Below are 13,991 nucleotides of genomic sequence, written 5' to 3'. Positions count from 1 at the left end.
TGTACCATCCTTGCATCCCTGAGATGAATCCCACTTGGTCATGGTGTATGATCCTCTTGATGTACTTTTGAATTCAGTTTGCTAATATTTTGTTGAGTATTTTTGCATCTATGTTCATCAGGGATATTGGTCTGTAATTTTCTTTTTTGGTGGGGTCTTTACCTGGTTTTGGTATTAGGGTGATGCTGGCTTCATAGAATGAGTTTGGGAGTATTCCCTCCTCTTCTATTTTTTGGAAAACTTTTAGGAGAATGGTATTATGTCTTCCCTGTATGTCTGATAAAATTCCGAGGTAAATCCATCTGGCCCGGGGGTTTTGTTCTTTGGTAGTTTTTTGATTACCGCTTCAATTTCGTTGCCGGTAATTGGTCTGTTTAGATTTTCTGTTTCTTTCTGGGTCAGTCTTGGAAGGTTGTATTTTTCTAGGAAGTTGTCCATTTTTCCTAGGTTTCCCAGCTTGTTAGCATATAGGTTTTCATAGTAGTCTCTAATAATTCTTTGTATTTCTGTGGGGTCCGTCGTGATTTTTCCTTTCTCGTTTCTGATACTGTTGATTTGTGTTGACTCTCTTTTCCTCTTAATAAGTCTGGCTAGAGGCTTATCTATTTTGTTTATTTTCTCGAAGAACCAGCTCTTGGTTTCATTGATTTTTTCTATTGTTTTATTCTTCTCAATGTTCTTTATTTCTTCTCTGATCTTTATTATGTCCCTCCGTCTGCTGACTTTAGGCCTCATTTGTTCATCTTTTTCCAATTTCAATAATTGTGACGTTAGACTATTCATTTGGGATTGTTCTTCCTTCTTTAAATAGGCCTGGATTGCTATATACTTTCCTCTTAGGACTGCTTTCACTGCATCACACAGAAGTTGGGGCTTTGTGTTGTTGTTGTCATTTGTCTCCATATATTGCTGGATTTCTATTTTAATTTGGTCATTGATCCATTGATTATTTAGGAGCATGTTGTTAAGCCTCCATGTGTTTGTGGGCCTTTTTGCTTTCTTTGTACAATTTATTTCTAGTTTTATCCCTTTGTGGTCCGAGAAGTTGGTTGGTAGAATTTCAGTCTTTTGGAATTTACTGAGGCTCTTTTTGTGGCCTAGTATGTGGTCTATTCTGGAAAATGTTCCATGTGCACTTGAGAAAAATGTGTATCCTGCTGCTTTTGGGTGTACAGTTCTGTAGATGTCTATTGTGTCCATCTGTTCTAGTGTGCTGTTAAGTGCCTCTGTGTCCTTACTTATTTTCTGTCTGGTGGGTCTGTCCTTTGGAGTAAGTGCTGTGTTAAAGTCTCCTAAAATGAATGCATTGCATTCTATTTCCTCCTTTAATTCTGTTAGTATTTGTTTCACATATGTTGGTGCTCCTGTATTGGGTGCATATATATTTATAATGGTTATATCCTCTTGTTGGACTGACCCCTTTATCATTATGTAATGTCCTTCTTTGTCTCTTGTTACTTTCTTTGAAGTCTATTTTGTCTGATACTAATACTGCAACACCAGCTTTTTTTCTCCCTGTTGTTTGCATGAAATGTCTTTTTCCATCCCTTGACTTTTTGTCTGTGTATGTCTTTGGGTTTGAGGTGAGTCTCTTGTAGGCAGCACATAGATGGGTCTTGCTTTCTTGTCCATTCTATTACTCTGTGTCTTTTGATTGGTGCATTCAGTCCATTTACATTCAGGGTGATTATTGAAAGATATGTACTTATTGCCATTGCAGGCTTTAGATTCATGGTTACCAAAGGTTCAAGGTGTAGCTTCTTTACTATCTAACTGTCTAACTTAACTCGCTTATAGACCTATTGTAAACACAGTCTGATGATTCTTTATTTCTCTCCCTTCTTATTCCTCCTCCTCCATTCTTTATATGTTGGGTGTTTTATTCTGTGCTCTTTTGTGTGTCCTTTGACTGCTTTTGTGGGTAGTTGATTTTATTTTTTGCCTTTAGTTAGTATTTGGTTGGTCTGCTTTCTTTGCTGTGATTTAATTTTCTCTGGTGATGTCTGTTTAGCCTTAGGAGTGCTCTATCTAGAGCAGTCCCTCTAAAATACCCTGTAGAGGTGGTTTGTGGGAGGCAAATTCCCTCAACTTTTGCTTGTCTGGGAATTGTTTAATCCCTCCTTCATATTTAAATAATAATCGTGCTGGATACAGTATCCTTGGTCCAAGGCACTTCTGTTTCATTGCATTGAATATATCAAGCCATACTCTTCTGGCCTATAAGGTTTCTGTTGAGAAGTCTGATGATTGCCTGATGGGTTTTCCTTTCTAGGTGACCTTTTTTTCTCTCTCTGGCTGCCTTTAATACTCCGTCCTTCTCCTTGATCTTTGCCATTTAAATTATTATGTGTCTTGGTGTTGTCCTCCTTGGGTCCCTTCTGTTGGGAGTTCTGTGGGCTTCCATGGTCTGAGAGACTATTTCCTCCCTCAGTTTGGGGAAGTTTTCAGCAATTATTTCTTCAAATACACTTTCTATCCCTTTTTCTCTCTCTTCGTCTTCTGTACCCCTATAATGTGGATATTGTTCCGTTTGTATTGGTCACACAATTCTCTTAATATTCTTTCATTCCTAGAGATCCTTTTATCTTTCTCTGCTTCAGCTTATCTGTGTTCCTGTTCTCTGATTTCTATTTCATTAATGGCCTCTTGCATCTCATCCATTCTGCTCTTATGTCCTTCCAGAGATTGTTTTATTTCTGTATTCTCCCTCCCAACTTTATCTGTTAGCTCTTGCATATTTCTCTGCAGCTCCATCAGCATGGTTATGACCTTTATTTTGAATTCTTTTTATGGGAGATTCATTAGATCTATCCCCCCAATTTCCTTCTCAGGGGAGGATGTCTGGGTTAGTGTGGTCTCTATCAAATTCTTCTGCCTTTTAATGGTTATAGAGGTAGTTGCGGGCAGCTGGTGTTTGTTTTGGCTGCAGAATGTCACTTCTTGCTGGTTTGTGGCCTTCCTCTCCTGGGAGAACAGTGGCCCCTCGCAGCTTGTGCTGGGCAGCTGTGCACAGACGGGATTTCTTATTTTTGCCCAGCTGCTGTGAGAGAATCTCTGCCCTGCCCCTTTGGTCGTGGCCAGCCTCAGGTTGCTGCTCCACTATGGCGGACTGGCATTGGAGGGGAAATGTGTGGGAGGCTGTTTTTCTCCGTGAGGTGCATCTGAGCTTCGCTGCCACCCACGAGGTTAGGGTGCCCTGAGTTCCCTGGGATTCCCAGTTTCTGGGCTAAGTGTCTCAGGACTTTACTGTCCAGCTGTGGGATCCCTGTCCCTTTAAGTTTTTCAAAAAGCAGCCGCTTTACTTTGTCCCAGGGGTGCTGGCCGCAGGGACCCACATGCAGTTTTTACTGTCCCGTTTCCCTATTTTCCAGCACAACACACACTGTGTGTCTGCGCTCTGGTGCGGATGGCTAGGGCTGGGTGTTTAGCAGTCCTGTGCTCCCTCTCCCTCCCTGCACTGACTCCTCTCCTCCCACCGGGAGCTGGGGTGAGGGACGCTCGGGTCCCGCCAGGCTGTGGCTTGTATCTTACCCCCTTCGCAATTTGCTGGGTTCTCGCAGGTGTAGATGTAGCCTGGCTGTTGTCCTGTGTCTTCTGGTCTCTCTTTTAGGTATAGTTGTATTTGGTGAATTTTCAAAAATATATATGGTTTTGAGAGGAGATTTCCACTGCTCTACTCACACTGCCATCTTGGCTCTGCCAAAATAGTAGTTCTTTTAAACTACTACTTTATCATTTTTTTTTTGATTTCTATTTTTATTGGTTTGTTATTAGTGAATAATGCCAGTCAGAGTTCTCCTTTATGATATTTGTTGTGATTTTACTTGTGGCTTAATATGTAGTTAATATTTATGATTGTTCCATGTGAATTATAAATGAACAAAAGAATGATTTGTTTTCTATGCACTGAGCTGTATATTTTGCCATTAAGAAGAGTTTGTTAGTTGTGTTATTCAATGTGAAATATCACTCATTTTTCATGTAGCATTTTATTAGTCAAAAGAGAAATTTATTATATTGGAAGAGGAAAAAATAAGGAATATATAACAAGATTATATAATGGATCTAGTAATGTGACATCAGGTAGGGAATACATATAGACCATCAGCATATTTGGAAAAGCAGATAGAAAAGGAACCAGTACACAGTAAACAGGAGAGTGAATAGTCTGATTAGCTATGGCTTATGAGAATGACAGTAAAAGTTTAGTAGGGGTTATGTATTAAACAAAGGAACAGATGATAAGGAAATTATCTTCTTAGGATTGTACATAAAAGGAGTTGTGCTTAACCTGTATGTTTAGACATTTGTTAGGTGCTACATGCCTATTGACCGTAAGTCTCTGTTGCCTTTTTGTTCTGTTTGTCCTCTGCTGTTAGATGGATGGGAGCTGCTTAGATGACTTAACTAACAGTCCTAGCAAATGCTTTTTGCTTTTAATTCTGTTTTGTCTAATATTACTCATTTTCTTTAGTGTATCTTTTTTATTCTTTGTGTTTTCATGTTGTTTTATTTTAAACATAATTGTATAGATAGCATATAGCCAGATTTTGTCCTTTTTTTTAAGTCCAATCTCTGAAAGTTTTAAGTTGAGAAATTCAATCCATTTGCACTTCTTATAATTACTCATATACTTGGATTTAATCTTATTGTATGTTTTCTAATTAGCATGATTACTGCCTGTTTCTTTTTTCCTTATTTTTTTCTTTTGCCTTTTCTACCTCTTTTTGGATTTATAAAGTTTTCCTTATTTTATTCTTCTACGTAAGCTCTTCCTTTAAAATTCCATATTGCATATGTGTACATATTTTTCTAGCAATGTTTACAGAAAATGAACATTTTAAAACTTCTATATATGAGACAAAAACTATCACATTTACACTTCCTTCATGTCTCTTGCTGTCTCCCATGTTCAGATTATCTTTGGTTTTAGTTCCAGATAGTTAATTTTAAAATATTTTACTTTGTGTTAAAAGTTATAGTCCTTAACATTTCCTCACTGATTTCTTTCCTTCTTGCTTTTTAAAATCTCTTTCTTTCTTTTCCTTAAATGTATTTTTTATCCTTCTGGATACATTCTCAAGTTACTTTCTGAATCTTTTGAGTCTTTGTAAACCTGAAATATATGTTGCTCTCTCATTTGAATGAGTTTGTCTAAATTGTTCTTCAGAACTTTCTTTGATACAGTTTCTGCATCCATTCATGGTGATCCAGTCTGCTTTTAGTTCCTTGTCAATCACCTATTTTTTCTCTTTGGAATATTAAAATAATTTTTTCTTTATCTGTGTTAGGAAATTTCACCATGAAGGTCTAGGTGTGTATCTACTCTTGATTTTGCATAGCACTTTGGGGACCCTATTAATACGGAGACTTTTATCTTTCTTCAGCTCTGGGAAATTTTCTTTTTCAATTTAATTATTTCTTGATTTTTCCCTGTTCACTTCTTTTAGAACCCCTACTAAATGAATGTTGAAACTTCTGACTCTCCATAATTTAAACTTGCTTATATTTTTTTATTTCTTTGTTTTTTTTTATTGGCTCGTAGGAGAATGCCTTAGCTTAGTCATTCATTCATCTTAAATTGTTCTTCAGTTTTACCTACTGATTTTTTTCAGTGATAAATTTTTATTTTACTGGATGTCTGCTTGATTTTCTAAAATGTACATGATATTTCTAACCCCCCTGAAAATATTAGTCATATAAATATACTTATTTTGAAATTCTTTTTCTATTAACTCTGTTTTCTCAATTGTTATTTTATTAAATTATGTATCATTTTGTACAGTGGATTTTTCCCTCAAATATTAGGCAGTGCTTCATAGTTTGCTTTTGTATTTGTAAATACATTTTTTGCCTGCCTGTTCTGTTACTGTCTCTCATTATAATGTTTAACTTTGCTGCTATGAAAGTGTGAAAGTATCTTGAATACTTTCTAAGTAAAATATTCTAAGTATAATCTAAGAATAATGTCCTTCTACCTCTCCTGGAGATTAGGTACTACCTGGAGCAGTGTCCTGCCTCTCTGGCCTTAGTTTCCACACTCCCTGCTTTAGCCAGTCAGTACATACCACAACTGACTAATGTTTTCCACAAATGAGAGAGAGTGGGGGAGGCAGAGTAACCTGTCTGTTCAGAATATAGTATTTTAGTAAATTTCTCAGACAAATACCTCAAGACCCTCTCTCCTTCCTGATCTATTGATTCTTCTTCATGTATAATGAATAATCTCCTCTGTTTTGTTTTTCTCATATATTTGATCTCCGTAGTCTGGTTTCTAACATTCAACTTTCTGGTCCACCAATAGCATGTGTTCTTGCTTTCCTATAGTTTAATGGATGGAGACATACAGACATAAACTCACATACATGAATGTCCATCATTTCATGGAATTTGAGGCGGAGTAAGCATATAGAAGGCTCCATATGCCACCTTGATCCTTCCTCTCAGGTGTTTCTTTGGGCATTCTTACTTTATATTTAGATAGATAAAAATGGCTTCAGAATAACTTCTCATCTCAAGAGAGAGTTGTACAGTATCATAGTACACCTTTAACTCCTCTTCATTTAAAGGATTTCTACTCTTTCTGTACACAGGCCATTTCTGAACAAACCTTCCTTTACTAACTTGGCCAAGATACAGAAGTATTTGGGGAAGTTCCCGTGTCTTTTTATTAGTTTATTAACTGAGGAGGCTGAGAGCTGGTCTTAAGTGGTTCAACCAATGATAACAATAATTAGTAATAACCATTTTGTGAATATTTGCTGTGTTCCAGGCATTATATTAGATGTTTTAAATACCTATGACAGAAACTGCTAGCTGACTGTCCCAATATCTCTTTGTACCTATACAGGAAAAAGATTACATTTCCCAGTGAATTTCATAGCTAGATGCAGCACTGTAAGATTTGTCCAACTAATGAGACATAGTCAGAGTATTGTGTTAGTCTTCCTAGAAGGCTGCTTAAAGGAAATGGACTTAAGTAGTAAATGGGGCACCATTTCTCATCCACCCCCTCTGGCCTTCCTCTTACATGCTTCATGGGGTGAATGTGTAATGGATGGGGCTCTAACAGTCATCTTAGACAATGAGATAGCCTGAGAAGAGAAGCCATACATGGCAGAGCAGAAATATGGAAGGATCCTGGATCTCTGGTTACTTGTAGGACCACCATACAAGGACCTGGACTGCCTAACTCTGAAAAGTATCCTATTTATTATTAGACATATTGATATTAAATATAAATAAATACTACTTCAGAAGTCTTATTTTTACTCTAGCAATTTGGTATGTACCTTACGTTTGTGCATCCCAGAATAGCTTCACAAGGAGTTTTATTTTTTCAGCACTTGAAAGCATCTCATATACATTTTTCCATCAGTGTCTTGTTTAAAAACTATGTAACTTTACAACCATTTCTTAGTAGGTGATATAAAGTAATTTTCAGAAGCATATACTTTAGCCGAAAGAAGTGACTGCTCTCTAGTTTCAGCTGGATGCACCCATGCTGAGAAGTGAGTTGGTTACTTCGCTTTCACATATTGTCTGTCTAAAACTAAGCCATGAAATACAGTTATTCTACCCTTACTCTTGGTACACTTGACTGTTTTTAGTCTTCTCAAGAGACCCACCCAGAGAGTAATACAAGTCTAATGATTTTAGTTAGATCTGTAGGGTGATTTGCATGTCAGTGTCTCGTTAGATAAGAAAACAGACAAAACAGTTTTGGCAAAGAACCCAGGAAATAGTAGGCACAATGGATGGTAGCTCTTTTCTCCATCTTACCAGCTGCCCCTCAAATTTTTTAGCCAAACAGCTGGTTTCTAATAGTCAACCAATATGTTAATAACTAATAACCACCTTCATAGAGTCCTCAGCACCTAACACTGTGCTTATTACTCTGTAGGCAATAAATATTTGTTGATACAAACTGTGTTGTTTTTCTATACAGACATACCTTGTTTCATTGCATTTTGCTTTATTGCACTTCACAGATACTGCTTTTTTTTTTTTTAACAAATTGAAGGTTTTGGCAACCTTACTTCAAACAATTCTATCAGTACCATTTTTCCAACAGCATTTGTTTACTTCATGTCCTTGTGTCATATTTTGGTAATTCTTGCAATATTTCAAACATTTTCATTATTATTATATTTGTTATGGTGATGTGTGATCAGTGATCTTTGATATTATTGTTGTAATTGTTTGGGGTGTCATGACCTATGCTCACATAGATAATGAACTTAATAATAAATGTTGTGTGTGTTTTGACTGCTCCACCAAGTGGTCTTCTCCCTGTCACTCACCTTTTCCTCAGGACTCCCTATTGCCTAAGACACAACAGTATTGAAATAAGGCCATTTAATATCCCTTCAATGGCTTGTAAGTATTCAAGTGAAAGGCAGAGTTGTAAGTCTGTCACTTTAAATCAAAAGCTAGAAGTGATTAAGCTTACTGAGGAAGTCATGTAGAAAGCAAGATATGCCAAAAGTCAGGCCTTTTGTGCCAAGGAGTTAACCAAGTTGTGAATGCAAAGGGAAAGTTTTTGAAGGAAATATAAAGTGCTACTCCAGTGAATACATGAATGAAAAGAAAATGAAACAGCCTTATTGCTGATAGGGAGAAAGATTTAGTGGTCTGGAATAGAAGATCAAAACAGGCACATTTCCTTAAGCCAAATCCTGCTCCAGAGCAAGACCCTAACTCTCTTCAATTCTGTGAAGGTTGAGAAGTGAGAAAGCTGCAGAAAAAGTTTGAAGCTAGCATGGGTTGGTTCATGAGGTTTGAGAAAAGAAGCTGTCTCTGTAACATACAAGGGGAAGCAGCAAATGCTGATGTAGAAGCTGCAGCAAGTTATCCAGGAGTTCTGGCTAAGATGATTAATAAAGGGGTCTACACTAAACAACAGATTTTCAATAGATGAAACAGCCTTTTATGGGAAGAAAATGCCAGCTAGGACTTTCAAAGCTAGAGAGAAGTTAATGAGTTAATGTTTGGCTTCAGATCTTCAAAAAATAGGCTGTCTTGTTAAGGGCTAGTGCAGTTGGTGACTTTCAGTGAGAGCCTTTTATCAATCAGCTGGAGTCATTTACCATTCTGAAAATCCTAGGGACTTTAGGAATTATGCTAATCTACTCTGCCTGTGCTCTATAAAAGGAACAACAAAGCCTGGATGGCAGCACATCTGTTTACAACGTGGTTTACGAGTATTTTAAGTCCACTGTGGAGACCTATTAAGAAAAAAAGTTTTTGTTCAAAATGTTACTGCTAATTGACTATGCACCTGGTCACCCAAGAGCTCTAATGGAGATGGACAATGAGGTTAGTAGTGTTTCGTATCTGCAAACACAACATCCATTCTGCAACTCATGGATCAAGGAGACATTTCAACTTGTAGGTCTTATTATTTAAGAAATAAATTTTGTTAGGCTATAGCTGCCATAGATAATGATTCCTCTGAAGGATCTGGGCAATGCAACTTGAAACCTTCTGGAAAGGATTTCACCATTCTAGATGCATTAAGAACATTTGCAATTCATGGGAGGAGGTCAAGATACCAGCATTAACAGGAATTTGGAAGAAGATTCCAACCCTTGTGAATGACTTTGAAGGGTTCAAGACTTCAGTAGAGGAAATAACTACAGATGTGGTGAAAATAGCAAAACAATTAGAATTAGAAGTGAAGCCTGAAGATGTGACTGAATCACTGCTTTCTCATGATAAAACTTTTAACGACGAGGAATAGCTTCCTATGTGAGCAAAGAAAGTGGTTTCTTGAAATGGAATCTGCCTGTGCTGAAGATGCTGTGAAGATTGTTGAATTGACAACAAAGAATTTAGAATATTACGTTAATGTAACTGATAAAGCAATAGCAGGTTTTGAGAAGACTGACTCCAATTTTGAAAGAAGCTCTGTTTTGGTTAAAATGTTATCAAACAGCATCACAGGCTACAGAGAGGTCAGTCATGAAAGGAATCAATTGATGTGGCAGACTTCATTGTTGTCTTATTTTAAAAACTGCCACAGCTACCCCTAACTTTTGCAAACACCTCCCTGATCAGTCAGCAACCATTAAGACCCTCCACCAGCAAAAAGCTAATGACTTGCTGAAAGCTCAGATAATGGTTAGCATATTTTAGCAATAAAGTATCTTGAAATTAAGATATATACATTGTTTTAGACCTATGCTATTGCACACTTAATAAACTCCAGTACAGTGTAAACATAGCTTTTATATGCAGAGGGAAACCAAAAGTTCCTTTAGCTCACTTTATTGCTGTGGATAAAGTGAAGGTTCCTGGCCCAGGATTCTCACCTGGCCTTTGTTGGCTCGCTCACTACACACGTGTGGGCAATACATTATTATTGACTCTATATAAAGAGCTCCACCCAGTGCTCTGGGCGACGTGGTGGCACGGCTGCAAAACTGCAGGAGAGCAGAGCAGAGGCTGGAGTGGTGGCAGCGCCAAGGACAGAGACTGAGATGGCTGCACAGGTAGAGAGGCCCAGAGGCAGAGACCGGCTTGCTGCATGCAGACCTGCTCTGAGTGGACGGGATTGACTTGCCACTGTGGGAATAAAGTTGGGTATAACCCTTCATCGTAAGAACATTCTACTGTCATTTCTTTGGTTACATTGAATCCATGGTGAACTTGCCCGGGGCTGAAACCCATTGATAAGACAATTGCCATATTTGCTTTATTGTGGTGGTCTGGAACCAAACCTGCAATATTTCTAAGGTATGCCTGGAATACCTAACATAGTAGAGCCCAAAGGCAGAACTATATTGGAGGAGAATATGACAATTTTAGATGTGTTGAGATTTAAGAAACAATCTAAGTGAGGGTGCTCTGTAAGCATTTAAAATTTATCAATCTAGAGATTGTAATGAAATTCTTGAAATGGGGTTTTTGAGAGGAAAAAGTTTGAATAAACAAGAGTAAAGAGAGAAGAACTAGACTTCTAGAGATTGGGAAGAGGAAGTCTACAATTATTTGCAGCAATAATGATACAGATATACGGATAGATAGATTTATAGGTATAGAATCATCTAGTGTCAGAAATCAAGGCAGAGAGGAATTTTAAGGATGCCTCAATCAGTGATGGCAGATATTGTGGGATATTTTTTAAAAGGAAATAATGAAATTCCTTCTTTCTTCCAGTCTTATTCAGGCTCAGCTAGGATGTATTCCCATACAAGACTTTGCTCTGACACAAGATACTGCAAAGATTTTCAGAAATGGCTCACGAATTACAAGATGTATGTTCAGTATTAATGGATTTTTCATTTTTTTCAGTAAACTGGAATACTAGATTTAATATTGGGAACTTTTCTTTTTAGGGTTGTCAGATTTTGTGGCTGTTCAAGAAAAGAAGTTTGCTGTATTATTGAACAGTTTGATTTTAGCTAAGTGTTTTAGATGTAAACTTTGGGAAAACTCTCTGCATGTATCCAAACAGCTGGACAAAATTGGTAGGTACTGAATATAGGCAAGCAGTTTGTCAATGTCTGCAGTTTATTCTGTATTTCACTACTAGGAAAATTATTCTGGGGTTTTTATTCTATAGTTGTACACCTTTAAGGAAAAAATGTGTTTGTAGACCTAAATAAGGTACTGTACCTCTCTTGAAAATCTGATTTTTTTTTGCTCCTGCTTGAAGGCTTCATTTGAAATCAATTAAGGAACCTAATAAAAAATAATACTATTATTTTTAAGTTTATTCTCAAACCAAGAGTGAAATTTTGTTTTGGTAATTAGGTAACTATGTGTTGCTCTCTCTTCCACTTTTATGACTATTTTGTTTTGATATCAATTATAGGTACAGAGCTAGCAATCCTGTCCATTCCCAATATACCACAGAAAATTGTCATTTTTTTATATCTTAACCTTTTTTTCCATAACAGTACAATATTAGTACTGATCTTCATAGAGATTCTGTAGACAAAAGATTGTTGCCTGACTACTCCTGTTACCTAAGGGTATAAACTGAAAAACTCTAGAGGATGCAAGTTACAAAAACTAGAGTGAATTTTCTAGTTTGGTGCCTTTGGTTTTGTGACCCTATTCCTTTTTAGATAGCTATAAGTCTAAAAAGAGAGTTGTTATCCTATGACTGACAGCCTTGTTAGCTTTTTGATTTTGTATGCATCTTGGGGATATTAAAAAATTATGTAATGGGTCATTTGGGATTGCCTCATTATTCCCTAGAACAAAAATCTCCAATTATGTTGTGAGGAAGTCCTACATTTTATTTCCTTGTAGTTTGAAATCAGTTGAATGGCACAGGATTGGCCAGTCCTGGAAACGAGAGTGAAGGTTGGACTTGGCTGGTGAATGTAAGATCAAAGTAGAGGAGAGATGCCTAATGTAAACGCTTACCTTCCTACAGAAGTCCTGGCAATCCAAATGCCACACCCACCTCACAAAGTTCAAGAGTCCAAGAATTGGGAAGGAGGTTCCATACAACACTTAGGAAATAACAACTTACAGAAAAATTCAAAATGATGTTAAATGATTACTAATAAAATCTTCATTATACTTGAAAGAACCAGTTTCTCTGACTTTCTAGAAAATTGTCAGTCTGGGCATCTTTTGCATTCTTTCCCTTCTAAATTGTCGAGCACTAATGTGTTTTCAGTACTTACTCTGTATAGCTGAATAGAAAGAAGCAAATGCTGCTCAGAAAAATTCATGTAAATTTTCTGTATATGTAGACAAGAGAGTCCAAATTTTAAAAAAATCCAAGTTCTTACTGAACATAAGGAAAAAAATACAAATTGATTTCCAAAAATGTTTATAAACTAAAAAATTAAAAGGAAAAGTTTTGAGGGGAAATCAAAATGAATGTTAAGAAATTATGAGTACTAGGAGTTGTATCTTAAGAATGAGTAAGAGAAATTATGAAGAATAGTTGAAGATATGAGTAAGAAAACAGAATTGTCATGCCCACACCGGTAATATATGTGCCTTAGACAAGGTGGGAATATTTTGGAATTTTGTATTTCTGACAATATCTTCTATTTTGGAATTTGATTAAGTTCATTTATATGTGTTGAAGAATTTAAAATTCCAGTTTCTTAAAGCATAAAGAAATAGGGTAGGTCCAACGATGTAAGTGAACTACTCTCCAGTGTAGCTACAGAGTAGTCAGCAAGAAGAGAATGGTAGGAAATTAGATGGAGAGGTAGCTGTGGTCAAGTCATACAAGTAACAGAGTTTGGCCATAGTATGGAAATCACCAATTTATTCATAATGCAGTGGGAAGCATTGGAAATTTGAGGTAAAAGAGTAAACACTTTGTGATTTAGAACTCTGTTTCTAAGATAAAAATGCTCAGGGAGCCATAGCTTAATGAAGTATATTCCCATTGCTGAACCATGTTCCCTTTTTTAAAAAACACTAGTATAACAGTAGATGTCTCAGTACTTGCTTTATAGATGCCATATGGTAAAACTAAGGGTTCAGTCATCCTGTGGACCAAGGAGTTCCTCTTTCTTTTATAAAGCAAATGCTTGTTTTATTTCAGTTTGAAAAAATAAAAATGAACTACTAAATAACAACTGAATAACAGTACTGACAATATAACTGAAAAACATTTTTAAAGACTTTTAAAATTAGTTACTAGTCTGGATCTTTAAGAAATATTTTTACTAATGTAGTTGTTATATATTTAAGTATAGACTTAGTTCAAAATGGATTGTTTAAACTACTATTTGATTTATTTTCCACAGGCATAACATTGTCAAATGCAATGGTAAATGCAGGTTTGACTTCCTTTAAAAAAATAGAAGAAACGGATGGAAGGGAACTTGAACTGGTATTTAAGATTCGTTACTTGAATTCTATCTAAATTCTAACGCTTAACTTAGTACTTTATTTCTACTAGAAAAATGATTTTCCTTCTTATAAGTGTTTTAAGGTTTTGGGTAATAAGCATTATTGAAACCAATGACTAAAAAATATTTTCCTGTAGGAATCTTTAGTGTTATGAT

At 36.4% G+C, this 13,991-nt stretch overlaps 1 protein-coding gene across 2 annotated transcripts in view; it reads left to right on the top strand.

Moving 5' to 3' along the window:
• HFM1 (helicase for meiosis 1) overlaps nt 1-13,991 on the top strand; it is a 167,542-nt gene that overhangs the window by 91,748 nt on the left and 61,803 nt on the right. For both annotated transcript variants that reach the window (XM_057500410.1, XM_036889361.2), the window contains 3 exons: nt 11,161-11,258; nt 11,340-11,471; nt 13,731-13,816. In XM_057500410.1, coding sequence (XP_057356393.1) covers nt 11,161-11,258; nt 11,340-11,471; nt 13,731-13,816 — 316 coding nt within the window. The remainder of the gene's footprint in view (nt 1-11,160; nt 11,259-11,339; nt 11,472-13,730; nt 13,817-13,991) is intronic.

The sequence above is a fragment of the Manis pentadactyla genome, chromosome 4 (assembly GCF_030020395.1).
Source record: "Manis pentadactyla isolate mManPen7 chromosome 4, mManPen7.hap1, whole genome shotgun sequence".
Lineage (NCBI taxonomy): Eukaryota > Metazoa > Chordata > Mammalia > Pholidota > Manidae > Manis > Manis pentadactyla.
Note: the sequence above shows the minus strand (reverse complement) of the source record. Positions and strands in the feature narration are given on the sequence as shown.